The 27,583-nt window shown below is 42.2% G+C and overlaps 1 protein-coding gene across 3 annotated transcripts in view; it reads right to left on the bottom strand.

Annotated features, from left to right (window-relative positions):
• Positions 1 to 27,583, bottom strand: part of col14a1b (collagen, type XIV, alpha 1b) — a 255,917-nt gene that overhangs the window by 29,998 nt on the left and 198,336 nt on the right. For all 3 annotated transcript variants that reach the window (XM_060915314.1, XM_060915311.1, XM_060915312.1), the window contains 7 exons: positions 26,747 to 26,833; positions 22,455 to 22,508; positions 21,818 to 21,913; positions 21,490 to 21,543; positions 10,235 to 10,288; positions 10,088 to 10,141; positions 2,284 to 2,355 (listed from right to left, as the gene is read on the bottom strand). In XM_060915314.1, coding sequence (XP_060771297.1) covers positions 2,284 to 2,355; positions 10,088 to 10,141; positions 10,235 to 10,288; positions 21,490 to 21,543; positions 21,818 to 21,913; positions 22,455 to 22,508; positions 26,747 to 26,833 — 471 coding nt within the window. The remainder of the gene's footprint in view (positions 1 to 2,283; positions 2,356 to 10,087; positions 10,142 to 10,234; positions 10,289 to 21,489; positions 21,544 to 21,817; positions 21,914 to 22,454; positions 22,509 to 26,746; positions 26,834 to 27,583) is intronic.

Below are 27,583 nucleotides of genomic sequence, written 5' to 3' on the forward strand. Positions count from 1 at the left end.
TTTTTAACCTAAAATGGTCCGAATACACCGTCATATATTTAACAATTATTCCCAAGCCTCGTCTGTTATAACCCATGTACAACGAGATTGAGTGGAATAACTGTCTTATTATATCCATATTCACTGGATTTTGAGAAACGGAGCATTTTTATTTTTTGCACATATGATAAATAAAAACTTTATACAAAACATCCAATAAAATCATTTCTGCTTAGGCGGACTTCTTAAAAACCTATTGATGGCTGCACGAATTGACTTTAGCATTGTTGTTTTTTTGTACAAAGCGTTGTCTTGCTGTCATGCTGAGGTACAGAATAGCTTTAGACATTTTTTAATTCTTCCTGGGACATTTCATTTCTGTAATTTTCAAACTTCTTTGAGCTTTTGAACCAGTCTAAAAAAATTCAACAAGTTTTAATGCTTAACGATGAAGGATGTAAACGAACCAGCGAAATGACAGGAGCAATTTGTGAAAAATGCGATAATAATAATTCTTGAAAAGTAAATAAAAGATACATTTTTGCCATCAAATACTTTTATTCCATATTTTGTTGCTTTTTTAAAAAATTTTTGAGTAGTGTTTTTATTTCGTCCTCGGTTGGTTCAGCAACACGCGCCACCATTTTGTTTTTCTCTACTCACGGTATCCTTGACTTGCAAGTGACGTCAAAGCAAAATAGAAACCCGGATGCCGGCCATGTTGGTGGAGATACAAATGCGGGGTCAAGTGACATTTCATACAAAACATAGTCACGCGTGCGCAACTCTCTTTGTTTTTCCACTGCTTTAAGCGTTCTTTTAGCTACGCCATATCTTTGTGCTGTATATGGTTGTGGTCACAACAGTACTCGTGACCGTGGCACATTCCGATTTTTTAAAATTCCGTCTGTGATTCGGAACGAGGGCAAGGAAACTCTGAGGCTTAGTATGGAGAGGACACGAGCATGGCTGAACAACATCGGCAGGGCTGATCTAACAGAGCATAAAACCAAAAAAGCTCGTGTTTGCAGTGATCATTTTATCTCAGGTGAGATTCAAAAGTTTTCTCGATAATATCATGGAAGAATTGTATTTCGTGTTGCTGGAATTTTGCTATAAAATGAGCGTTCTATTGTCGTGGTTCACTCGGTCATTGTTATAATTTTAACACATGTATTACCATTTCACTTCTAGGAGCACCAGCAAAATTATACCTGAAATAAATTGAAATGTGATTTGTGAGCCATAAAGCTAGAGACTTGTCAAAATTTCACACTTCGTCTGTTGTTTCCACATAGAAGTAAACTTAATGTGAAAGAAGCCTGTCATTGTTGACTGGTTTAATTAATAAGGTATTTACCCATCCAGAGACAAAGAAGTTCTAGGCTTCCATAGACTTATAAGCCTTCATTTGAGATTTGTCAACCCACAAAGTGTGCCAAACCAGATAGAACGCGATATCTGGGTACTCGATGGTCGGTAGTAGCGTCTTATCCTCAGAAAAAACCCGAATTTTTAACATAATATGGGTCAAAACCACGCAGATCTATCTTCTCTTTGTATTGAATCTTCGCTCGACTGTTCAAATCGTGGTAAAGTGAGAAAATTCAGCACTGTTTACAGACACGCTTTCAGCGGCTGCTGTCCTAGTTGCTTTGTATATCCACCATCATGGCGGACGATCATGACGTAGCACATTTTGATCACGTGGTTGCAAGTCATCTATATGAGCTGATATCCTAATAGTAGAGTAACGAATCAGAGTGCGCAATTGCTCATATCCAGTGCATAAGGATAGAATAAAATGTCATTAATGTAGCAGGATTTTTTAGAAATGTATTTTGCATAACATCTTTACAGCCTCTAAATATTTTAGAGACAGTATTCTAGGTCCTTCTGTATTTGTGTTGTTCCCTGAGCTGAAGCCTTTCCTGCAGGCTTAATCTGTCTGTAATTAAAAAAAGGCATTATCAATCTTGTTAAATGCTAAAATCGAGTAATTGACTTTCTTAGTAGCTTTAGAAAATTGCCACTAGGATTGCTAAGGGATTTTTTAATATCGGGTTAACATCAAATTAAGAAAATTGGACCTTCAATAGCCTTTCAGTAACAGCTTGAGTAACATGCCTACCAATAAAAATGACAACAAATGGTCATATTATATTAAACTTGTGTAATGGTCATGTAGAGAGGAACAAAATGACATGTATGAAAGTCAAACAGTGTATTCGCAAAGAGTTATGACTTCATGTGTGCCGAAATACATTAAATACCCAACACACAAACTTTCCACCGTGTTCTTACTGGGGGTCCCTGATCGCCGGTGGGTCCTGGAGGGCCATTCTGCCCCGGTGCCCCTGGAGCTCCTGGTCCTCCCTGCAGAGAGCACAGAGCAGCTGTAATAACACAGAAGCACTGACTTCCAGATTAAAGAGACAAAGCCAGTCGTTCTTTATGGGATGGTGGTGGGATGAAAGAGGGAAGACTGCGAGATCAAAGAGAAGACGGCCTTGTGAAAGATGTGACTGCTCTGTGGTGAGAGCTTAAAATTTCATGCCAAAAACGGTTGTTCTAGTGTTAGCATTCTAAACATGGGCGAGGCAGGAATAAGCCCACGTTGTAAGACGACGGATGAAAGGGATGAAAGAAGGATCGCTGTTTATTCTAATCATCAGAGAGATGTCAAAAAAAACTTCATGAAGGTTCTGCACGGCTTAAAGAAGGACCCTGAATTGCGGGGTTCACATATCCTTGTCTTCTCAGAGACAGGACATTTCCTGCTTTTCATGCTTGAAATTCCTTGTGCCTTCAAATATTTCAGTAATAACAAAAGCATTCGTTATCCTTATAGAAGCTCTGAAAATTCACACAATCCAAAATCAGTTTTAATTCTCATGCTTACCTCAGTGGATAATCCCACAAAGGATACTATAAATTTGTATCTGTCTCTTTCTATGATAAGGGGTTACTACGTTGTGACATGCCACTCAAAATTTAAAACTGCAAGCAGACCTTTAAATATGGGCTTTAATTAATAGTTACAGTACCCTGGTACAGTCTCTTGCAAAAGTATTCATCCCCCTTGATGTTTGTCCTGTTTTGTCGCATTACAAGCTGGAATTAAAATGGATTTTTGGGGGGTTAGCACCATTTGATTTACACAACATGCCTACAACTTTAAAGATGCAAATTGTTGCTTTATTGTGACACAAACAATAATGAAGATGAAAAAACAGAAATCTGGAGTGTGCATAGGTATTCACCCCCTTTAAATAAGAGCTGGTCCAACCAATTCACTTCATAAGTCACATAATTAGTTGATTAAGATTTACCTGTGTGCAATCAAAGTGTCACATGATCTGTCATATGATGTCTGTATAAATCAACCTGTTCTGGAAGGATCGTGACTCTGCAACACTAAAACCAAGCAACATGAAAACCAAGGAGCCTCCAAACAGGTCAGAGACAAAGTTGTGGAGAAATATAGATCAGGGTTGGGTTATAAAAAATATCCCAACCTTTGAAAATCCCAGGAAACACCATTAAATCCATTATAGCAAAACAAGAGAAGGCCGCCCACCAAAGCTCACAGACCGGGCAAGGAGGGCATTAATCAGAGATGCAACAAAGACACCAACGATAACACTGAAGGATCTGCAAAGATCCACAGCGGAGATGGGAGTATCTGTCCATAGGCCGTACACTCCACAGACTGGGGCTTTATGGAAGAGTGGCCAGAAAAAAGTAATTGCTTAGGAAAACATGTGGCAGACTCCCCAAACACATGGAAGAAGATTCTCTGGTCAAATGAGACTAAAATTGATCTTTTTGGCCATCATGGGAAATGCTTTGTGTGGTGCAAACCCAACACCCTGAGAACACCATTCCTACAGTGAAGCATGGTGGTGGCAGCATCATGCTGTGGGGATGGTTTTCATCTGCAGGGACAGGAAAGCTGGTCAGGACTGAAGGAAAGATGGATGGCACTAAATACAGGGCGACTCTGGAGGAAAACCTGTTTGACTCAGCCAGAGGTTTGAGACTGGGTCGAAGGTTCACACTCCAGCAGGACAATGACCCCAAACATAAAGTTGGTCACTAAAGTGACACTGGAGTGGTTTAAAGGGAAACATTTAAATGTCCTGGAATGGCCTAATCAAAGCCCAGACCTCAATCCAATTGAGAATCTGTGGCATAACTTGAAGATTGCTGTACACCAACACAACCCATCTAACTTGAAGGGTTAGCACACTCCAGATTTCTGGTTTTTTTTTTCCATCTTCATTATTGTTTGTGTCACAATAAAACAACAATTTTCACCTTTAAAGTGGTAGGCATGTTATGTAAATCAAATGGTGCTAACCCTCCAAAAATCCATTTTAATTCCAGCTTGTAATGCGACAAAACCGGACAAACACCCAGGGGGATGAATACTTTTGCAAGACACTGTACAGTACATACATCATGAGGGGGAGATAATTCTCCCACTGTGCTGTGCAGGAGACCATGTTGAAAACCGTGAAAATCTGGCGTCAAGTGTGTAACCTGGACATTAATTTTTAAGCCAAAAGATTTACAAAAATAGTCATAGTCATGATTTCTCATGGGGAAATAATAATACAGGAACTCTTTTTAATAGAGAAAGAAAAGAATTTTAAAAATTGCAGAAAAAAAGTGCAGAAAAAAATTAAAATGCATAAATTGGCTCCAACTGTTTTAACAAAATTTCATGTCAATTTTACCCAGGAACAACTACTGGAGCCAGAGTAGTGATAACACACTAAAATATACCCTGTAAGGTTGTTATTTAACCTGAGAAATAAAAAAGAACTTTATTCTAAAAATACTTCTGAATTGAAACTACGGGAGTCACTGGTGCGTAACGCGTGTAACACGGTTGTAATTTTGTTGGACAGACTACAACATTGCCACCATTACCTGCATCCCGGATGTCTCGCGCAGTGACATCGCATCACATGAGCGAGTCTGGAGATCCCCATGACCTTGTTAGCTCAGTCTTAACGCTGTAGGAATTAGCAGGTACCTGTTCTGCGCATAACAGTTCGATGGTACGTTTAAATCCACATAAAATAAATTTATCAGAATTTTTTGCCAAAAAGACTTGACAGCAGTCATATTTATATCTATTTAATACACACACATACACCCTGCTTTTTTATTTTAAAAACAGCCTTTTAAACACCATCGGAATGATCATGACTTAGATGGACGGAGGATGTTACGCGATTTTTCATCGGCGCTCACATGGATTTGGGAAGATTTACAGTGAAAATATTTTTTCCGTGTTCAACTTCGAGTTTGAGCCTTTCCATCAGTACACTGGAGTAAAATTTTAATTTTATCTTATTAGAGTGACCTTGGATTGAATACCAGCACCAATTTGATCACAAAACGGGTCTCCAAGATGGCACATCATTTGACGAAGACATTGATTTATTTTATTTTTTTTTTAATCGAACCAGATACCTTGCTCATTTTATCAAGACTATCTAACAGACATACAATGACCATAAACATATATTTGCTTTTTATTTCTATTTATTCTCACTCATGCTACACAACCACAAACCTGGCATATGGCTATTGTAACCCCTCATCATAGAAAGCACCATCTCTGAGCTGCTGCTTTGATCATAAACACTGTCCTGTGCTCATCCCTGGACTTCTTCTATACCTGTACACTGTAATGATTTATAATCACTCTATCCAGTGTCTCCCTATTAAGTCCGTTTCATCTCAAGGTTTCTTCCTCATGTTGTCTCAGGAAGTTTTAGGGATCTAAGAGCCATTCCACCGAATCGGTGCCATTTCCGTCCCTAGAAAATTATATGTATAAATGCACATAAAAATGTACTTTAAAATACATTTCCTTATTATGCAGAATGTCCTGCACATTGATCTGATTTCAAATTTAAGATATACCGTACAATTGTAAGGATTAATAAAAACTACCTAAAACACTGAAAAATAGCATGTGTTACCTGTCCCCGCACTCTAACTTTATACTTAACTATGAAATATTATGATTAAAATCCTTCAGAAACAGTATTTCTTTTGCACTGTTGTGTGACTCCATATCCTATCCATGGTTTAAATATATTTTTTTCATAAGAAATCCACAATATCTTAGTTAAAATACACATTTCAGTCGTGTCCCTGGGTTTTCACTCAGTCCTGTTACCCAAACATATTACCCCATCTGACAAATTTGGAACATTCCATAAATCACATGCTCAACAGGAAGTTACATCAGTTGTGTCTTCTGAAGGCCATGGGAAGACCAAAAGTTAGTTCTCTCATTTACTTTTCTGTATATTTGATGATTTTTTTAACTTTGACTGACAAGGTCAATGTCAACATACTGTCCTGTTACTTAAATTATTTCTTAGATGATATTTGTTTATTTTAAAAATACAGATTTTTGGTAAATCACTAGAATGTGCCAAGTGTGGTCATGCTATTAGCGATGACGCCATGTGGCTTAATTCCATGTATTAGCTAATCCTAGGCTAAAAATTCAGTCCTGTTACTTTCAGTCCTGTTACTCATATAAAGAGTATGCAGCCATCTTTGACTTCCAAACCTTGTAAAAAAATAAATAACGTAGCCTGAGGTTGACCAATACACATTTTGAACAGTTAAATATATGTGCTATTATAATCAGTGTTGAAAAGATATAACAAATTAAGTTTAATTTGGGAGTGGTACAACAAGCAAATGGCACCCATTCAGTGGAATGTCCCCTAAATATGGATTTCTATGAACTGAAATAAATTACTTTGAAACTCTTAACCTTGTGTATGAAATGTAGAGACAGACTACATCATCGCAGTATCAGCCTTAGCTAAGAAAATGCACCTGTTGATCTTTGTGAAAAATGCCAATGCAAGCAATACAGCAGGCAGCACAACAAAGCATCCGGCAGTTTGATGACGAAAGAAAAACGTCCAAGTTTACAAAGTAGAGCAATATCACTTTCACACAAGAACTGCAAAGCAGCAAAGCTCGAAAGACAACAGGGGTCGTATCCCACTGATGGAAGGCCAGGTTACAGGGTTAAACACTAACAGACCATGGACTGAATTTCTATAAAGACTGTGCACAAATGTCAACTGAGTCTCTCCTATAACATTTTATTAGGTTGGAGATACAGAGCAGGGCATCTGAGACTGTTCCTCTTGAGACAATCTCTCCAGATCATCCAGGGTCCTCGGCCCTCTCTTGTGCTCTCTCCTCTTCAGGTCTTCACTGGGGTTCAGGTCAGGGGACTGAGATGGCCAGGGCAGAAGCTTGATTCTGCGCTAACCATTTTTGTGTTGATTTGGACATCAGATCATTGTTCTGCTGCAAGATCCAATGACGAACCAGTTTTAGTTTCCTCTCAGAGGCAGCCAGATTCTGATTTAAAATGTCCTGGGATTTCATGGAGTCCATGACGCCATGTACTCTAACAAGCTTTCAGGGTCTTTGGCAGGGGTGGACAGTAACGAAGTACATTTACTTGAGTACTGTACTTAAGTACACTTTTTGAGGATCTGTACTTTACTTGAGTATTATTTTTTTTAAACTTATGACTTTAACTTCACTATGTTTGAAAGACAAATATACTTTTTACTCCACTACATTTCTGTCCAGGTCCTCGTTACTCGTTACTATGAAGCGGCTCTGAAAGTGGATGTTTTTTCTTTTCTTTTCTAAAACATGATGGTTTTTTCACAGGTGACACCGAGACAGTCTATCAGTAATCACTAGGGTCACGTCTCATCCATAGACTGTATAAAATCAAGTTCAATGACTTGAACATGATCAGTTGATGGCAGAATGGAATGAGGCGGTACTTCTGGGGAATGCACACACCCATGGCTTTACCCAGAACCCATGTTTCAGTTTTCTGAAAGGATTAAAGATTCATTTCGTTTTAAATGTTTGCCGAAAACGAACCACATCACGGCCTACAAAAACTCGACGTCCAACCTGCGGGAGCATATTGAGGTATATAAAAGTTTTATTCCAAGAGAAAGCTTGCAACGAAGTTGTCTGTGCTTTTAGAGCTCGCGATAACACTACAATAGCTGTGCATTCTGGTTAGTCACAGGACTTTCTATGGATTTGCATGCCAAGTTGCCATCGCCTTGTCTACGGCTAACGCTATCACATAGCTAGTTAACTTGGACACCGTTAGTTAGCATGTAAAAATGAAGTTGCGCTACCATGAATAATGTTAACTTATCTGAATGTCCTTTCAGAAGTATATGTTTTAGCATAATCTTGCCAAATAAACAGAATGTAGAAATCTTTCTTTTCTAGTAGCGTTAGCTACCCAGTATGAGTTCAAGTCTGAAAAGAGTTTGCTAGCATGTCAGGTGGAGCTTCACTGAGTAGCTAGCTTAATGTTAAACCACCATGATGACACCGCATGCGTTCATTTTGTGAATTCACATTTCTGTCTTTGGTAACAGCATTAGGTTTTGTAAGCGTTGTGGCAATAATATAACAATGCGTTGACAGAAAATGTACTTTTAATACTTAAGTATTTTTAAAAGCAAGTACTTCAGTACTTTAACTTAAGTAAAAATTCGACTGGACAACTTTCACTTGTATCAGAGTAACATTTGACCAGTGGGATCTGTACTTTGACTTAAGTAATGAACTTGGGTACTTTGTCCACCTCTGTTCTTTGGAGGAAAAACAGCCCCAAAAACATCACAGAACCGCTACCATATTTTACACTTGGGATCAGGTTATTTTCATTATAGCCATCCTTCTTTTTACACCAAACCCACCCTGAGTGTTTATTGCCAAAAAGCTCCATTTTTGTTTCATCAGACCAGAGAACACAGTTCCAGTTAAAGTTGTAGTAGAGTTTCGCAAACTTCAGGTGCTTACATTTGTGGTTAACTGACAGAAAAAGATCTTTTCTGGAAAACCTTCCAAATAATCTGTTGGCATGGAGGTGGAGTCCAATGGTGGTTTTGGAGACTTGAAAACCCCAAGATTCTACTTTTTTGTGTAATTCACCAACAGTGATCCTTCGGGAATTGTTTTTGTCTCCCTTACCCTCCTCTTCAGTGTACATGGGGCAAAATAAACTTGTGTCCTCTTTCAGGCGAGTGTGAAACAGCTCCAGTTGGTGTCCACTTTTATATTATTGCCCTGACATTTTCAGATGCGTATGGTAGTGATGTTTTATAACCATTCCCTGACTTATGAAGATCAGCACACTTCTCCCTCATTGGGATTGTGTGTTCTCTTCTCTTTCCCATGTTGATGTTGAGGGAATTTGGTCTCTGTGTCACTTCATATTTGTCCCCCAGTTAATCAGGAAGTCATGGATTACAGCTTGAAAGTTCCTACAGACTCCAATCAACTCAAAAACGCTGTACAATTTAAAATGAGAAACATGATTCAGTTACGCTGTGTTCACTCACTATAATTTTCAGGGCTGCCAATAATAGTGACACTTGTGTTTTTGTTGAAAATAATTATTTCTTGGTGAGAGATTTTATTCTCTGAATAAATTTATTTCAATTAAAGTTTGGATTTCTCTCTTTTTTTCCAGTATGAGATGAAGCGACTTCACCAGAAGGTGTCCCCCCCCCATCCTTTTTACAAATCGTTACAAGGGGTGCCAATAATTATAGGAGGGCACTGTATCTCTGTTAAACAGTAAACAAGACTCCTTGCAAAAAGGGCGATGGTACTGTGGCTCATATCCAAAACTCATCAGAATGCAATGAAAATGCTTTACAGCACAGAATTCCGAGGCTTTTTTAAACATTTTTTATCTGTGAAGTGCTTTTCGGGATCTGCACAGCTGAGTGCCAGGACTGAACACTGTAATCTGTTCTACATGTGCTTAAACACACACACACGCACACACACTGCAAATCTCTATTTGAAAATGCTATGAAATGAGTGGGTGATTTATCTAAGTTGTAGGAGTGCGAAGTATTTCCATTGCAAAAGCACACTCTTGATACAAATTTTAAAAAAAAGGAAAGAAAATGTATATGCTATGTATTATTATTCATGCCAGCATATTATAACTGAATTTAAGTGTATTTGTGTAATCTTGTCGTGTACTCACGATACTTCCTGTAGGCCCTGCTCTGCCCTGTGGTCCATCGTTGCCTGGTAAACCCTGTGGAAAAAAAACGCACGCATGAGCCAATCACAGCGAATGCTACATAACCTGACAGTTCTATAAAGCAATCATAAGTGAAGGACACGTTACTCTGGGTCCAGGAGGGCCGTCCCGCCCCAAGGTTCCTGGGTTTCCTGGGATGCCCTGCAGTGAAAAACAGAATGAGAGAAACATGTGATCCAAGTCACAGCACTAACTACTGTGAGACAGCATGCTTGACAAATAAACATACTACAATATATGACACACAGAGGAACATTTCAGGAACGTTTCGAACAATACAATACAACGAGACCGTCAATGACGGTGTAGCTCACTCCAGCCCCGTCTAGTCCAGAAGGAACGATCTAAAGTGGGCCACCTTCCTTGCACAATAAATGTTGCAAGCTATATACAAGCTAAAAATAGAAGCGATATCCACCCTAGGAATACCGACCTGTTCGCCAGAAAGAATCCAAAACGGCGAGGAATTGACCGAGAAAAGAGATTTTTGTTGAACTGCTCATTAAGGCTTAATTAGTCCATAACTTCATTAATAATTGTAATTAAGTAAATCTGGGTAGACATTATATGCACCTTAGGTACCCCTACCTTCATGCCAGAAAGAATGAAAATCGGTGAAGAATTGAGGGAGAAGAAGCGATTTGTGTGGAAATTGCTCGTTAGGGCTTAATTACTCCATATCTTCATTGTTAATTGTAATTATGCAAATTTGTGTCAAAGCTATATGCACCCCAGGCAGCCCTACCTTCCTGAAAAAAAGAATAAAAATCAGTGAAGAATTGAGAGAGAAAAAAGGATTTTCCTGAAATATGGACGACGCTGGATGGACGCCAGACAACACATGATGTCATAAACTCATCGCCTGTCAGCTGGATGAGCTAATAATTCTAAATTACAAATAATATAGAAATAAATAAAATTATTATATCCACATTCACTGGATATGAGCAATCGCACGCGCTGATTGGCAACTCTACTACTAGGATATCAGCTCATATACAGTGAGTAGAGAAAAACAAAATGGCAGAGTGTGTTGCTGAACCAACCAAGGATGAAATAAAAACTCGACTCGAGAACAAAACCCCCAAAATTGCTATCAAGTATTTAAAAGCAACAGAAATAGCTAAAATAATATACTCCCTCCACCCCCCCCCTCCGACATCTCCTATTCCACACTCCAGCCCAGTCGGTGGCGGTAATGCACCTTTAAGTTGGTTTGCCAACTGCCAAAAAACCTTAAAGAAGAAGAAAACCTCAAAAACACAAAAAAAGCAATAAAATATGGAATGAAAGTATTTATTGGTAAGAACATATCCTTTTTTATTTTTCAAGAATTATTATTGCATTTTTCACACTCCCCTCCTAGATCTGCCACCTTATTGTGGTGGAGGGGTTTGTGTGCTTGAATGATCCTAGGAGGTATGTTGTCGGGGGCATTACACCCCTGTTAGGGTCTCCCAAGGCAGACAGGTCCTAGGTGACAGGTCAGACCAAGAGCAGTTCACCAAAACCCTTATGGATAATAATAGATCAAGGACCGTGACATCACCCGGTATGGCGCAGCCAGGGCCCCACCCTGGAGCCAGGCCCAGGGTTGGGGCTCGTATGCGAGTGCTTGGTGGCCGAGCCTTTGCCCACGGGGCCCGGCCAGGCTCAGCCTGAAGTGATGACGTGGGCCAGACCTCCTGTGGGTTCACCACCCATAGAGGTAGCTGTAGGGGGCCGGTGCAGTGTGGATTGGGTGGCAGTTGAAGGCAGGGGCCTCGACAACCTGATCCCCAAACACAGCAGCTAGCTGTTGGGACATGGAATGTCACTTCGTTGGGGGGAAAAGAGCCTGAGCTTGTGCGGGAGGTTGAGAGGTACTGGCTAGAGATAGTCGGGTTCACCTCCATGCACAGCTTGGGCTCTGGAACCCAGCTCCTCGAGAGAGGCTGGACTCTCCACTTCTCTGGAGTCGCCCATGGTGAGCGGCGGCAGGCTGGTGTTGGCTTGCTTATAGCTCCCCAGCTCAGCTGCCATGTGTTGGAGTATACCCCAGTGAACGAGAGGGCCGCCTCTCTGCACCTTCGGATCGGGGACAGGGCTCTTGCTGTTGTTTGTGCCTACGGGCTGAATAGCAGTATAGAGTATCCGGCCTTCTTGGAGTCCCTGGGAGAGGTACTGAGAGGTGCTCAGACTGGGGACTCCATTGTTCTACTGGGGGACTTCAACGCTCACGTGGGCAATGACAGTGACACCTGGAGGGGCATGATTGGGAGGAACGGCCTCCCCGATCTGAATCCGAGTGGTGTTTTGTTATTGGACTTCTGTGCTAGTCACAGTTTGTCCATAACGAACACCATGTTCGAGCATGGGGTGTCCAAAAGTGCACATGGCACCAGGACACCTTAGGTCAGAGGTCGATGATCGACTTTGTTGTCTTTTCATCTGATCTCTGGCCCTATGTCTTGGACACTCAGGTGAAGAGAGGGGCTGAGCTGTCAACTGATCACCACCTGGTGGTGAGTTGGATCCACTGGCAGAGGAGGAAGCTGGACAGACCTGGCAGGCCCAAACATATGGTGAGGGTCTGCTGGGAACGTCTGGCTGAGCACCCTGTCAGGGAGGTCTTTAACTCCCACCTCCGGGAGAGCTTCTCCCAGCTTCCAAGGGAGGCAGGAGACATTGAGTCTGAGTGGACCATGTTCTCTACCTCCATTGTAGACGCGGCCGTTTGGAGCTGTGGCCACAAGGTCTTCAGTGCCTGTCGTGGCGGCAATCCCTGAACCTGGTGGTGGACACCGGAAGTAAGGGATGCCATCAAGGTGAAGAAGGAGTCCTATCAGGCCATGTTGGCCTCCGGGCTCCTGAGGCAGCTGACAGGTATTGGCAGGCCAGGCGTGCCGCAGCTCGGGCAGTTGCGGAGGCAAAAACTCGGAACTGGGAGGAGTTCGGTGAGGCCATGGAAGAGGACTATCGGTCAGTCTTGAAGAAATTCTGGCAAACTGTCCGGCGCCTCAGGAGGGGGAAGTAGTACTCTGCCAACACTGTTTACAGTGCGGGTGGAGAGCTGTTGACCTCGACTGGGGACATTGTCGGGCAGTGGAAGGAATACTTTGAGGATCTCCTCAATCCCACCATCAGGTCTTCCATTGAGGAAGTGGAGGCTGATGACTCAGAGGTGGACTCGTCCATTACCCAAGCTGAAGTCACTGAGGTGGTTTGCAAGCTCCTCGGTGGCAAGACACCGGGGGTGGATGAAATCCACCCTGAGTATCTCAAGTCTCTGGATGTTGTGGGGCTGTCTTGGCTGACACGCCTCTGCAACATTGTGTGGAGGTTGGGAACAGTGCCTCTGGAGTGGCAGACTGGGGTGGTGGTCCCTCTTTTTAAGAAAGGGGACCAGAGAGTGTCCTCCAATTATAGGGGAATCACACTTCTCAGCCTCCCCGGGAAGGTTTAGTCCAGGGTAGTGGAGAGGAGAATTCGGCCAATAGTCGAACCTTGGATCCAGGAGGAACAATGTGGTTTTCATCCTGGTCGTGGAACATTGGACCAGCTCTATACCCTTCATAGGGTGCTCAAGGGTTCATGGGAGTTTGCCCAACCAGTCCACATGTGCTTTGTGGATCTGGAGAAGCCATTCGACCGTGTCCCTCGTGGTATTCTGTGGGGGGTGCTTCGGGAGTATGGGGTTTGGGGCTCTTTGCTAAGGGCTGTCTGGTCCCTGTATGAACAGAGCAGGAGTCTGGTTCACATTGCCGGCAATAAGTCAGACCTGTTCCCAGTGCATGTTGGACTCCGGCAGGGCTGCCCTTTGCCACCAGTTCTGTTCATAATTTTTTTGGACAGAATTTCTAGGTGCAGCCAGGGGCCAGAAGGAATCCTTTTTGGGAACCACAGGATTTCATCTCTGCTTTTTGCGGATGATGTTGTCCTGTTGGCTTCTTCAAACCAGGACCTTCAGCATGCACTGGGGTGGTTTGCAGTCGAGTGTGAAGCGGCTGGGATGAGAATCAGCACTTCTAAGTCCGAGGCCATGGTTCTCAACCGGAAAAGGGTAGCTTGCCCTCTCCAGGTTGGTGGAGAAGTCCTGCCTCAAGTGGAGGAGTTTAAGTATCTCGGGATCTTGTTCACGAGTGAGGGAAGGATAGAGCATGAGATTGACAGGCGGATCGGTGCAGCCTCCGCAGTGATGTGGTCGCTTTACCGGTCCGTCGTGGTGAAGAAGGAGCTGAGCCAAAAGGCGAAGCTCTCAATTTACCGGTCGATCTATGTTCCGACTCTCACCTATGGTCCTGAGCTTTGGGTAATGACCGAAAGAACAAGATTGCGGATACAAGCGGCCGAAATGAGTTTCCTTCGCAGGGTGGCTGGGCGCTCCCTTAGAGATAGGGTGAGAAGCACAGTCACTCGGGAGGAGCTCGGAGTACAGCTGCTGCTCCTCCACATCGAGAGGAATCAGCTGAGGTGGCTCGGGCATCTCTTTCGGATGCCTCCTGGACGCCTCCCTGGGGAGGTGTTCCAGGCATGTCGCCCCAGGAGGAGGTCCCGGGGAAGACCCAGGACACGCTGGAGGGACTATGTCTCTCGGCTGGCCTGGGAATGCCTCGGTGTTCTTCCCGAGGAGCTGGCCGAGGTGTCTGGGTAAAGGGAAGTTTGGGCTTCCATGCTCAGACTGCTGCCTCCGCAACCCGGCCCTGGATAAGCGGATGAAGACGAGGCATTTTTCACAAATTGCTCCTGTCATTTCGCCGGTTTGTTTACATTCTACATAGAAATGATTTTGTCCAATGTTTTGTATGAAGTTTTTATTCATCGACTTTGCAAAAAATAAAAATGCTGTTTATCAAAATCCAGTGAATGTGGACAGAATAAAACAGTTATTCCACTCAATCTTATCATGCGTGGCTGATGGCTGACTTGGTGTTACATGTCTCATCAGCTATCAGCTCACGTACGACTCGATTTCATGGAATAACTGTCAAATATTCGATGGAAATACTGTATATAAAAAGGAGTTATGAACAAAACCTAATAAGAGGACTATTTACAATGTTATCATCAAATTTATCACCTCTGAAAATAATACAACTTCAAGTTATGTTTAAAAATGGATACTGATCGAGACTTGAAATTGCCTCTGGGAGTGAGATCCAGACAGAGACCGTGCTATAAAGAAATGAGCTCTATGCCTTGGCAGGATGACACTTTTGGGACGTTCAGATTGATACTATTTCTAGTATCTTGTTGATGTATAATGGAGCGTTTCCTGAACAAGTTGGTAAGATAATTGGGGCAAGATTATTGATGCATTTATAAGTACATAAGTATGGTGTCTCTCATGGTTAATAAATCAGACACAGGCAAAAGCTTCAGTTCCTTGAAAGTAGGTGTTATCTATACTACTAAAGGAAGGCTGTCTGGTTCTCCATGTTCTCCATGGATGCAAATCGACAGGGCTGGACGCACATACTCCATACTTTGCACATGGATTGGTGACACCCCAAAGACAACATTTTTGATTTTCCAAAACATGGGATTAGAGCTAATCCAGCACACTATTCATTTCCCATAGGCTACATGCTCACGCTAACACACTGCACGCGGCCTTGGCAGGGAATCCCCTCCCCCACTCGCCTCACACTCAGCGTTCCTCACTGGAGACTTCCGATAGGGCCATGTCTACGTCACTGAGGAGACACGGGGAGCGAGGCTCCATGCTCGTACTAATACACTGTGCTAATCCAGGTTCAAGGACAATAACTACTAGTGTGATCATATTTGTGCTGCCCAGATAGAATTTGGGCAGCACAATTCTGGAACTTATGAATACTTGAATTACTGGTACCTGACCAGACAGTCGAACAGTAAAAAAGCTTAGTAAAAATTAAAGCAGAAATGAAAAAATTTTAAAAAGTGCCTGTTGGTCAAAAAAGTGACGGATCCGATTTATCATTACTAGTTTGCTTATTAGGTCTGTGCCTAGAGTCCTGATATGTTCATCAAACGACAAGTTCTTATCGACTATAACGCCGAGGTCTCTAACTGACTGAACGATGGGTAGCTCCTTTCACAAGAACGTAATGGGCGGAATAGGCGTCTGACTGAGCATCTCACTTAATGCAGACACACAGAACTCGGATTTGTCAGGATTAATCAGCAAACTGTTCTCATAAAGTAAATAGTATGATATCTGAATCAAGAAGCCATTTAGTTTACAAAACATAGCAGTAAATGCAATCAGTCTGTCTAAAGATGTCTAAAATGGAGCTAGCTCTCAGTCTGCTTTTATTATTATTTTTTTTTTGATCAAGCTGTTAGATATTTACGTGCCCTAGAGCCATAAAGACATGGACATAACCTTAATCAATTGTGTGTAATCAGATACCATCTGTCACAGTGTCACGTCATCATCAAAACAAAGAACAACACTGACATACTCTGTCAAAACAAGAGCGGGGAACGTTTTAAATTGTTTAAATGACCGAATGACTGTAAAAAAAAAAAAAAAAAGGATTACGTGTCTCCATGCCTTTCTGTTTTTTTTTTTTTAGAAATGAAGCCAAAATTCCTTGGCCATGTTCTCAAAATTGGAGCCAGAGTCTGCACAGTTGAGATGAGTATCAAAGTCAGGTACTCATTTGGTAAGCCCTGCCCACTTCTCCCAATACCAAAATCCAGCTCGCTGTAGAAAGTCAAATTTGACAGTAATAATAAGTTACAAAACAATGGTTTAGTACAACCCCAATTCCAAAAAAAGTTGGGATGCTGTGTCAACTGAAAATAAAAACAGAATGTGAAGATTTGCAAATCATGGAAACCCTATATTTCATTCAAAATAGTACAAAGACAACATGTCAAATATTGAAACTGAGAAATTTTATTGTTTTTTGAAAAATATATTCTCATTTTGAATTGGATGTCAGCAACACATTTCAAAAAAGTTGGGACAGGGCAACAACAGACTGAAAACATTGTGTAATGCTATAAAAAAAAAAAGTGGTTAATTGGCAACAGATCAGTAAGATGATTGGGTATAAAAAGAGCATCCCAGAGAGGCGGAGTGTCTCAGAAGTAAAGATGGGGAGGGGTTCACTGGTCTGTGAAAGACTGCGTGGGCAAACAATGCAACAATTTAAGAATAACGTTCCTCAATGTAAAACTGCAAAGAATTTGGGGATCACATCATCTATGGTACATAATATCATTAAAATATTCAGAGAATCTGGAGAAATCTCTGTATGCAAGAGACAAGGCTGCAAACTGACATTGGATGCCTGTGATCTTCAGGCCCTCAGGTGACACTGCATTAAAAGCAGACACGTATCTGTAGTGGAAATCACTGTATGGGCTCAGGAACACTTCAGATAACCATCGTCTGTGAAAACACTTCATTACGGCATCCACAAATATAAGCTAAAACCAGATATAACCAATATCCAGAAACACCACAACCTTCTCTGGGCCCGAGCTCTTTTATGATGGACTGAGGTGAAGTGGAAAATTGTCCCGAGGTCTGACGAATCAAAAGTAGAAATTCTTTTTAGAAATCATAGACACCACATCCTCCAGGCTAAAGAGGAGAGGGACCATCCGGCTTGTTATCAGTGCACAGTTCAAAAGCCAGCGTCTGTGATGGTATAAGGGTGCATTAGTGCACATGACATGGGTAGCTTGTACATCTGGGAAGGCATCATTAATGCTGAATAATATTTACACATTTCAGAGCAGAGCAATATGCTGCCTTCCAGACAAAATCTTTTTCAGGGAAGGCCTTCCTTCTTTCAGCAAGACAATGCCAAACCGCTTTCTGCACATAATAAAACTGCATGGCTCTGTAGTAAATGAGTCTGAGTGCTAAACTGGCCTGCTGCAGTCCAGACCTGTCTCCCATTTAAAACATTTGGTGCATTATGAAGCACAAAATATGACAAAGGAGACCCTGAACTGTTGAGCAACTGAAACTGTATATCAGGCAGGAATGGGACAACATTTATCTTTCAAAACTACAGAAGTTGGTCTCCTCAGTTCCCAAATGTTTACCGAGTGTTGTTAAAAGTAGAGGTGATGCACCACAGTAGTAGACATGCCCCTGTCCCAACTTTTTTGAAATGTGTTGGTGACATCAAATTCAAAATGAGCATATACTTTTCAAAAAACAATAACATTTCTCAGTTTCAACATTTGATATGTTGTCTTTGTACTATTTTCAATGAAATATAGGGTTTCCATGATTTGCAAATTATTGCATTCTGTTTTTATTTACAGTTTACACAGCATGCCAACGTTTTTTGGAATTGAGGTTGTAGGTCAAACTCTGCTGCTTGACACACTTGACTACAAAATCAGCTACTCCAGGTAATGAACAGACAAGGTGCAATGCAGGTGCTGCAGCCGGTCTCTTCCAGCCAAGGCTGTCAATCACTTCATTACTAAATGTAGCCATGCCTTCTTATGATAGTGTAGAACAATGTAAAAAAAATGTGCAGATGGCTGCAAAATGAAGCATAGAGAAAACGAACTGGTCGAATCAGACACTGTAGATGGAAAGACAGTTTAAATAAAAATAGTGACATGGAAATTAGGCTGGTTTGTCATTGAAACACATGGAGATGGGCGGAGCTACATGTTATACTGCAGCCAGACAGCAGGGGCACTAGACTTGTAGTTGCTTCACTTTTTAGAGACATTTTAGTGTTACACTGTCCAAGGTTTTTTTTTTTTTACATAAATTGAAATGATCTAGGCGGCACGGTGGTGTAGTGGTTAGCGCTGTCGCCTCACAGCAAGAAGGTCCTGGGTTCAAGCCCCGGGGCCGGCGAGGGCCTTTCTGTGTGGAGTTTGCATGTTCTCCCCGTGTCCGCGTGGGTTTCCTCCGGGTGCTCCGGTTTCCCCCACAGTCCAAAGACATGCAGGTTAGGTTAACTGGTGACTCCAAATTGACCGTAGGTGTGGTGAATGTGAGTGTGAATGGTTGTCTGTGTCTATGTGTCAGCCCTGTGATGACCTGGCGACTTGTCCAGGGTGTACCCCGCCTCTCGCCCGTAGTCAGCTGGGATAGGCTCCAGCTTGCCTGCGACCCTGTAGAAGGATAAAGCGGCTAGAGATAATGAGATGAGATGAGATGAGATGAAATGATCTAATAAAAAGATATTTGTAACATGAATATTTCATCACTGATGTTGCATGAACAGAGATATTCGAGTAAAGAGACAACAGTGAGGCTTGTATTCAAACATCATGCGCGATTTTATACCTCAGGTGTTGAGACAGAAAGTAATGTTCTCATCTCATTATCTCTAGCCGCTTTATCCTGTTCTACAGGGTCGCAGGCAAGCTGGAGCCTATCCCAGCTGACTACGGGCGAAAGGTGGGGTACACCCTGGACAAATCGCCAGGTCATCACAGGGCCGACACATAGACACAGACAACCATTCACACTCACATTCACACCTACGGTCAATTTAGGGTCACCACTTAACCTAACCTGCATGTCTTTGGACTGTGGGGGAAACCGGAGCACCCGGAGGAAACCCACGCGGACACGGGGAGAACATGCAAACTCCACACAGAAAGGCCCTCGCCGGCCACGGGGCTCGAACCCGGACCTTCTTGCTGTGAGGCAACAGCGCTAACCACTACACCACCGTGCCGCCCAGAAAGTAATGTTGATGCTGATAAACATATTTTATTTCAGTTCAGGACTAGAAACCATGTGAATGGTTTTCACAGGTCGCCAAACATACAGTGTTTAGAAAGAGCCAATTTCACACATCTGCAGTACATATTCAGATTGAAGTGTCTGATACAGAACCTGATCTTGTTAACACTTAAAGGAGATACGCAGAACCATGGCCTCACTTTTTGCTTATAAATGCCTTGGGGCCTCAAGAATGGCACAGGAATAGTTTTAAGTGTTAACAATAAATCTAATATAGTAATTTTTACGATTAAAGTGATTCATATAGGTAGCGGTCTTGATATCTGTGACGTCACAGCAGGAAGGCTATCGGTCTCATCGCCATTTCCGCTAGACTAAAACACAGAGCTGACTGCAACTCCGAGCTTCCATTTTGAGCTAATTTATCGCCATGCCACGTAGATGTGTTGCTGGCGGGTGCAGCAACACGACAGAAGGTGGATTTATGTTGCATTCATGGCCCAAGAATGTTCAAACTGCAAAGATTTGGACGCATTTTACAAGAAATTCACTGGCAGATTTTACTGATGACTCGTACGAAACCTCTGATCTATTGAGGAGCGTTGGCTATAAGCCTGTATTGAAAGAGGGTGCAGTACCAACAATTAAAGGAAAAGAAAACTACAAGAAAAGGAAAGTAAGTTCAGTTCTTCCAGAGTGTGATCCGAGCAGTAATGGCGGAGTACTGAGTATGGAGAAAATGGAGAATGAGTGGACCAGTCGTCAGATTTCTCCGCTGGATATACCTGCCTCAGCAGCAATATCTCACCCTTATGTGGAAGAAGCAAATGAATGAAGAACTGAACGAAGAACTGAAAGTCAGATTGTTTTGAAACAATCAGCCACAAGATTGGCATTCAAGAAGCGAGAACACAGATAGGTAAGATGCGACTCTCATTTGGTTACATCACAACAACAACAACAACACTCGTTTACCTGCATTTAGATTAATACATGTAACTTACCGGTATAAGATTATTGAATTTGCTTCAGAATGTGATTGTCTCAGTTCATCTGATTATTTAATTAGCCTTTTACATTTTATCAGTGAAAATGCATGCATGTACATGTCTGTTGCATAAGTTATAACACCTATCCTGTTTTAATGAGAGTCACATGAGACTGTCAGTTCAATTCCATCCAATTCTCTAGACGGCTTTGTTCTCTGGCTTTATTTCGTAAGATGGGGGCCTCCATGGCCGACATGTTACTATCAGATTCACTTTCTGATGGTTCGAACTGATACGGTTCTACATGTATAACAGTAGCATGTACACACACTCCAATTTCAGGACTATCACAGTCACATGTATTACTACCTGAGGAATCCGAAGAATCTCCAATAAATTTGAACAAAGAGGCCATTGCAACCACTCTCGCCTGCCGAGTCTGGCTTTGGTCTATAGCTGTCAAAGGCCTCGGCCTTAAAACCTGTTACCGCTGTGACGTCACATGCTCAGGGCTGGCTGGATCAAAAACTCTCAAATATATATATATTTTTTATTCTCATTTATGCAGCATACAAGAGTCAAGGATGGAGATACTATCCACTCAGAAATTTATTTAAAAATAAAGGTTCTGCATATCTGCTTTAAACTCACAGGTTATTATTCAGTTATAATTCACATCGTGTGAAATCCTGAAGTTCAGATTTTACCTGAATACCTCGAGGTCCTGCTTCACCTTTTTCCCCTTTCTCACCTGGACCACCCTAAAGTACATAAACATCACAAGGAAACTTTCTAAGGTCACGTCTGTGATGAGCTCAGAAGCACATTCAGGCCCTAAATGAGCAGGTTGCAAGGAAATAATAACAAACCTTGTTCGGTATTTATCAGTCAGACAAATCCAACAGAAAAAAATAATGTGGCTGTAAAAACCACACAGCATGTGCAGGGAGGTCAACTGTGACACGTAGGTAATTGTGGAGACTAATTACACAGAATTCTTATTTGCATCTGTGTGTATAAACACGTGTGTGTTACCGGAGGGCCTCTGATGGATCGCCCAGTGTGTCCCTGGGGCCCTGGAGGCCCTTGAGGTCCTGGTACTCCTGGTTCTCCAGCTGGACCCGCTGGACCCTGAGAGAGAGAGCAAGAGAAAGAGAGCACAACAGAGAGAGAGCGTGACAGAGAGAGAGAGCGACAGAGAGAGACAGAGTGACCAAGAGAGAGAGAGCGAGAGAGAGCAACAGACAGAGAGAGAGAGAGAGAGAGAGAGAGCGACAGAGAGAGAGACAGAGAACAACAGAGAGAGAGAGCACAAGAGAGTGACAGAGAGAGAGCAACAGACAGGGAGAGAGAGAGAGAGAGAGAGAGAGAGAGAGAGAGTGCAACAGAGTGCGACAGAGAGAGAGAGAGAGAAACAGAGAACAACAGAGAGAGAACGACAGAGAGAGACAGAGAGCAGCAGAGAGAGAGAGAGAAAGCAAGAGAGAGACAGAGAGAGAGAGACAAAGCGAGAGAGCGTGACAGAGTGTGACAGAGAGAGAGCGTGACAGAGAGAAAGCAACAGAGAGAGAGAGAGAGAGAGAGAGAGAGAGAGAGAGAGAGAGAGAATGACAACTATACTCACACTATTTCGTGATGTATAACTGATCAGACATTAATAAACAGACTGTACCACAGGACCGGGTTCTCCTCGATCTCCTCTTGCCCCTCTAATACCAGGACCTCCCTGTGAAGTGCACACACACACACACACACACACACACACACACACACACACACACACACACACACACACACACACAGCATAATTTGAGTTTGTAATTAACTTTGGGGGAAGATAAGATATTCCTTTGCTGATCCCCATGGGGAGAAATTCAGAAGTTACAGCAGCTCAAGTACAGAGTAAAATATTGATGATTATTATACATCCAGGACACATTTTTGATGGAACACAAACGTTTTCTATTCCCTTCTAGCGGGTTTCATTCATTTGGTTTGATAGCATGTAATATCGATTTGGTTTGTTAGCATATCGCTAATCCTACATGTATTACATCACTCTACCCAATGAAGAATGAGCATTGAATATCCATCCATCATCCATAACCGCTTATCCTGTGCAGGGCTGCAGGCAAGCTGGAGCCAGCTGACTATGGGTGAGAGGTGGGGTACACCCTGGACAAGTCACCAGATCATCACAAGGCTGACACACAGAGACAAACAACCATTCACACTCACATCTATGGTCAATTTAGAGCCACCAATTAGCCGAACCTGCATGTCTTTGGACTGTGGGGGAAACCGGAGCACCCGGAGGAAAACTATGCAGACACGGGGAGAACATGCAAACTCCGCACAAAAAGGCCCTCATCAGCCGCTGGGCTTGAACCCAGAACCTTCTTGCTGTGAGGTGACAGTGCTAACCACTACACCACTGTGCCGCCTGGCGTTGAATAAGGTTTACGATATTGTATGGTTGTCAAGACAACATGTCGTCACACGTCAGAGCTAATGCGAATATCCAATGAGAAAGTTTTCTGCTGCGCATGGGCAAAAGTATTTCTTTGTTCGCCAGGAAATAGAAAAACGTGTTGAATACCTGAAAGGCTAACAAAACTTCATGAGATATTCTTCACGCATATTTACAAGAGAAAAACATACCAACGGACATTAAAAAAAAACTGGAAGAGAGACACATCAGAGACGTAGAACTTCCGTGCTAGCGAGCGACTGTGACAATTTGTGAACAAACATGGTCACCAGGTTTGCTTCATTAAATACGGAAGATTTTGAGAGAATTTTGAAAGAGAAAGACACATTGAACGCTCAAAAGGAATGTGTATTTATAATAATAAAAATGATATTGTCTGGCTTTTTTTGTGGTCTATCAGATGTATTCCATTCAGCTACTCATCTTCGACTCATTTCAGTATCATGCTAGCTGAATGGAATATATTTGATATACCACTCAACACCAACCAATATTATTTAAATGTAGACTAAGTAAAAAAAAAAAAAGAATAGAATAAAAATCGAACGAAATAAGGACAACTGCTCACACAAGACAGCAACGAACAATAATAATTAGTCTTGGCACTGCATCTACTAATGGTGTGTATAAACTAGTGATGTAGATCTATATAAAGTGACAGTGAAGTGAGGTATCAGTAGATATTCTGAATCGTAAGTGGTGGAATTATAAACAGCAATCATACAACATGTGATAAGGTACATGATAATAGTCCAGATTAAAAAAAAAAAAAAAGTACTATGGCAAAGGAGAAAAAGTACAGAATCTACAGAATATATACAACCCCGATTCCAGAAAAGTTGGGACAAAGTACAAATTATAAATAAAAATGGAATGCAATGATGTGGAAGTTTCAAAATTCCATATTTTATTCAGAATAGAACATAGATGACATATCAAATGTTTAAACTGAGAAAATGTATCATTTAAAGAGAAAAATTAGGTGATTTTAAATTTCATGACGACAACAACACATCTCAAAAAAGTTGGGACAAGGCCATGTTTACCACTGTGAGACATCCCCTTTTCTCTTTACAACAGTCTGTAAACGTCTGGGGACTGAGGAGACAAGTTGCTCAAGTTTAGGGATAGGAATGTTAACCCATTCTTGTCTAATGTAGGATTCTAGTTGCTCAACTGTCTTAGGTCTTTTTTGTCGTATCTTCCATTTTATGATGCGCCAAATGTTGTCTATGGGTGAAAGATCTGGACTGCAGGATGGCCAGTTCAGTACCCGGACCCTTCTTCTACGCAGCCATGATGCTGTAATTGATGCAGTATGTGGTTTGGCATTGTCATGTTGGAAAATCCAAGGTCTTCCCTGAAAGAGACGTCGTCTGGATGGGAGCATATGTTGCTCTAGAACCTGGATATACCTTTCAGCATTGATGGTGTCTTTCCAGATGTGTAAGCTGCCCATGCCAAACGCACTAATGCAACCCCATACCATCAGAGATGCAGGCTTCTGAACTGAGCGCTGATAACAACTTGGGTCGTCCTTCTCCTCTTTAGTCCGAATGACACGGCGTCCCTGATTTCCATAAAGAACTTCAAATTTTGATTCGTCTGACCACAGAACAGTTTTCCACTTTGCCACAGTCCATTTTAAATGAGCCTTGGCCCAGAGAAGACGTCTGCGCTTCTGGATCATGTTTAGATACGGCTTCTTCTTTGAACTATAGAATTTTAGCTGGCAATGGCGGATGGCACGGTGAATTGTGTTCACAGATAATGTTCTCTGAAAATATTCCTGAGCCCATTTTGTGATTTCCAATACAGAAGCATGCCTGTATGTGATGCAGTGCCGTCTAAGGGCTCGAAGATCACGGGCACCCAGTATGGTTTTCCGTCCTTGACCCTTACGCACAGAGATTCTTCCAGATTCTCTGAATCTTTTGATTATATTATGTACTGTAGATGATGATATGTTCAAACTCTTTGCAATTTTACACTGTCGAACTCCTTTCTGATATTGCTTCACTATTTGTTGGGGCAGAATTAGGGGGATTGGTGATCCTCTTCCCATCTTTACTTCTGAGAGCCGCTGCCACTCCAAGATGCTCTTTTTATACCCAGTCATGTTAATGACCTATTGCCAATTGACCTAACGAGTTGCAATTTGGCCCTCCAGCTGTTCCTTTTTTGTACCTTTAACTTTTCCAGCCTCTTATTGCCCCTGTCCCAACTTTTTTGAGATGTGTTGCTGTTATGAAATTTCAAATGAGCCAATATTTGGCATGAAATTTCAAAATGTCTCACTTCCGACATCTGATATGTTGTCTATGTTCTACTGTGAATACAATATCAGTTTTTGAGATTTGTAAATTATTGCCTTCCACTTTTATTTACAATTTGTACTTTGTCCCAACTTTTTTGGAATCAGGGTTGTACACATGTGTGCTGTGTGTAATGTTCCACATGAGTCCAGCGCAGGAGGAAGTGTGTGTGTGCGTAGCTGCACTGGTCCAATGAAATAATGGCCATGCATCATACAGACATCTTCTGAAGTTTATTTTATCTCTCGTTCTCTTACATCAGCGGACACCATGAAAACGTGTGCACCTCTTGGACCACGTGCAGAATGAAATTATTTTGGGGCTGTATGTCTTTCCTCTGCATCCATGTTGGCTCTGACACATAATGCCATAGTTATACCCTTAAACTCTGGTCATGCAACCCATTACCTCTAAATCAAAATTTTCAACCAGACATTATTTTTAAATTTATCAATTTTTCTTTTGACAGCAGGTGTGATGTTCCACACGTTCCACATGCGAAACCTTTGACAAATCCTCAACATTAAGTGGCAGGATAAAGTCCCAAACAACTCAGTCTTGGAACGCGCAGACACCACATCAACGTTTAGCATCTTGAAGCAAAGGCGTACGCGTTGGATGGGTCACGTGGTTTGAATGGATCTTCTGTACGGCGAGCTTGCTCAGGGAAAAAGACCAATTGGAAGGTCATACCTGCGCGAAAAGGACGTCTTCAAATGTGATCTCAAAGAAATGCAAATTGGCACCTGGGAAGAGTGCGCAAGGGATAGGGGCTCCTGGAAGTGAACAGTGAAGCACAGCCTTGCTACCTTTGAGAATGCGCAGGTCCGGGCAGCAGAAGAAAAGCAGTTGAAGTGACACACTCAACAGCAGTCTGCTGTTGTAAGAGTATGTGATACTTTAATCGGACTTTAAAGTAACAGCAAAAAGTGCGGCTCAACCTCCAAAAATCAAATGATCTGCCGAGACTGAACTTGCCTGGATTACTTTTTAAAGTGGGTATATTTAGACAAATTTTTATCAATGTTACTCCATTAACCTCTTGTTTATTATATTTTTAATGTCACTGAAATGTCAATGCCAATTAATGTTCATGAAAATAAAACGTCACTGAGACAGGAACAGAGTGTGTGTGTGGGGGGGTGTCCCTGTGCATACCGGTGGTCCGGATGGACCAGGAGGGCCTTTACTGTCCTGAGTGCATGTGCAGGCTCGAGGCAGTGCCGGACAATCTGCCTCCTTCCTCTGAAGTCAAGAAAGACATAAACAACAACAGTAAATACTGTACAAAGAAAAACAGCAACAATATGATTTGAAAAAATGACAGGAATACAGACTCTGCATTCTCAAATGCTGCAGTTCTACACCTCTACTTCTAAAATAAAAATGTTCTCAGATGTACAGTGGTGCTTGAAAGTTTGTGAACCCTTTAGAATTTTCTATATTTCTGCATAAATATGACCATCATCAGATTTTTGCACAAGTCCTAAAAGTAGATAAAGAGAACCCAGATAAACAAATTAGACAAAAGATATTATACTTGGTCATTTATTTATTGAGGAAAATGATCCAATATTGGGGCGGCACGGTGGTGTAGTGGTTAGCGCTGTCGCCTCACAGCAAGAAGGTCCGGGTTCGAGCCCCGGGGCCGGCGAGGGCCTTTCTGTGCGGAGTTTGCATGTTCTCCCCGTGTCCGCGTGGGTTTCCTCCAGGTACTCCGGTTTCCCCCACAGTTCAAAGACATGCAGGTTAGGTTAACTGGTGACTCTAAATTGACCGTAGGTGTGAATGTGAGTGTCAGTGGTTGTCTGTGTCTATGTGTCAGCCCTGTGATGAACTGGCGACTTGTCCAGGGTGTACCCCACCTTTCGCCCGTAGTCAGCTGGGATAGGCTCCAGCTTGCCTGCGACCCTGTAGAACAGGATAAAGCGGCTAGAGATAATGAGATGAGATGAGATCCAATATTACATATCTGTGAGTGGCAAAAGTATGTGA

Source organism: Neoarius graeffei, chromosome 2 (assembly GCF_027579695.1).
Source record: "Neoarius graeffei isolate fNeoGra1 chromosome 2, fNeoGra1.pri, whole genome shotgun sequence".
Classification (NCBI taxonomy): Eukaryota; Metazoa; Chordata; class Actinopteri; order Siluriformes; family Ariidae; genus Neoarius; species Neoarius graeffei.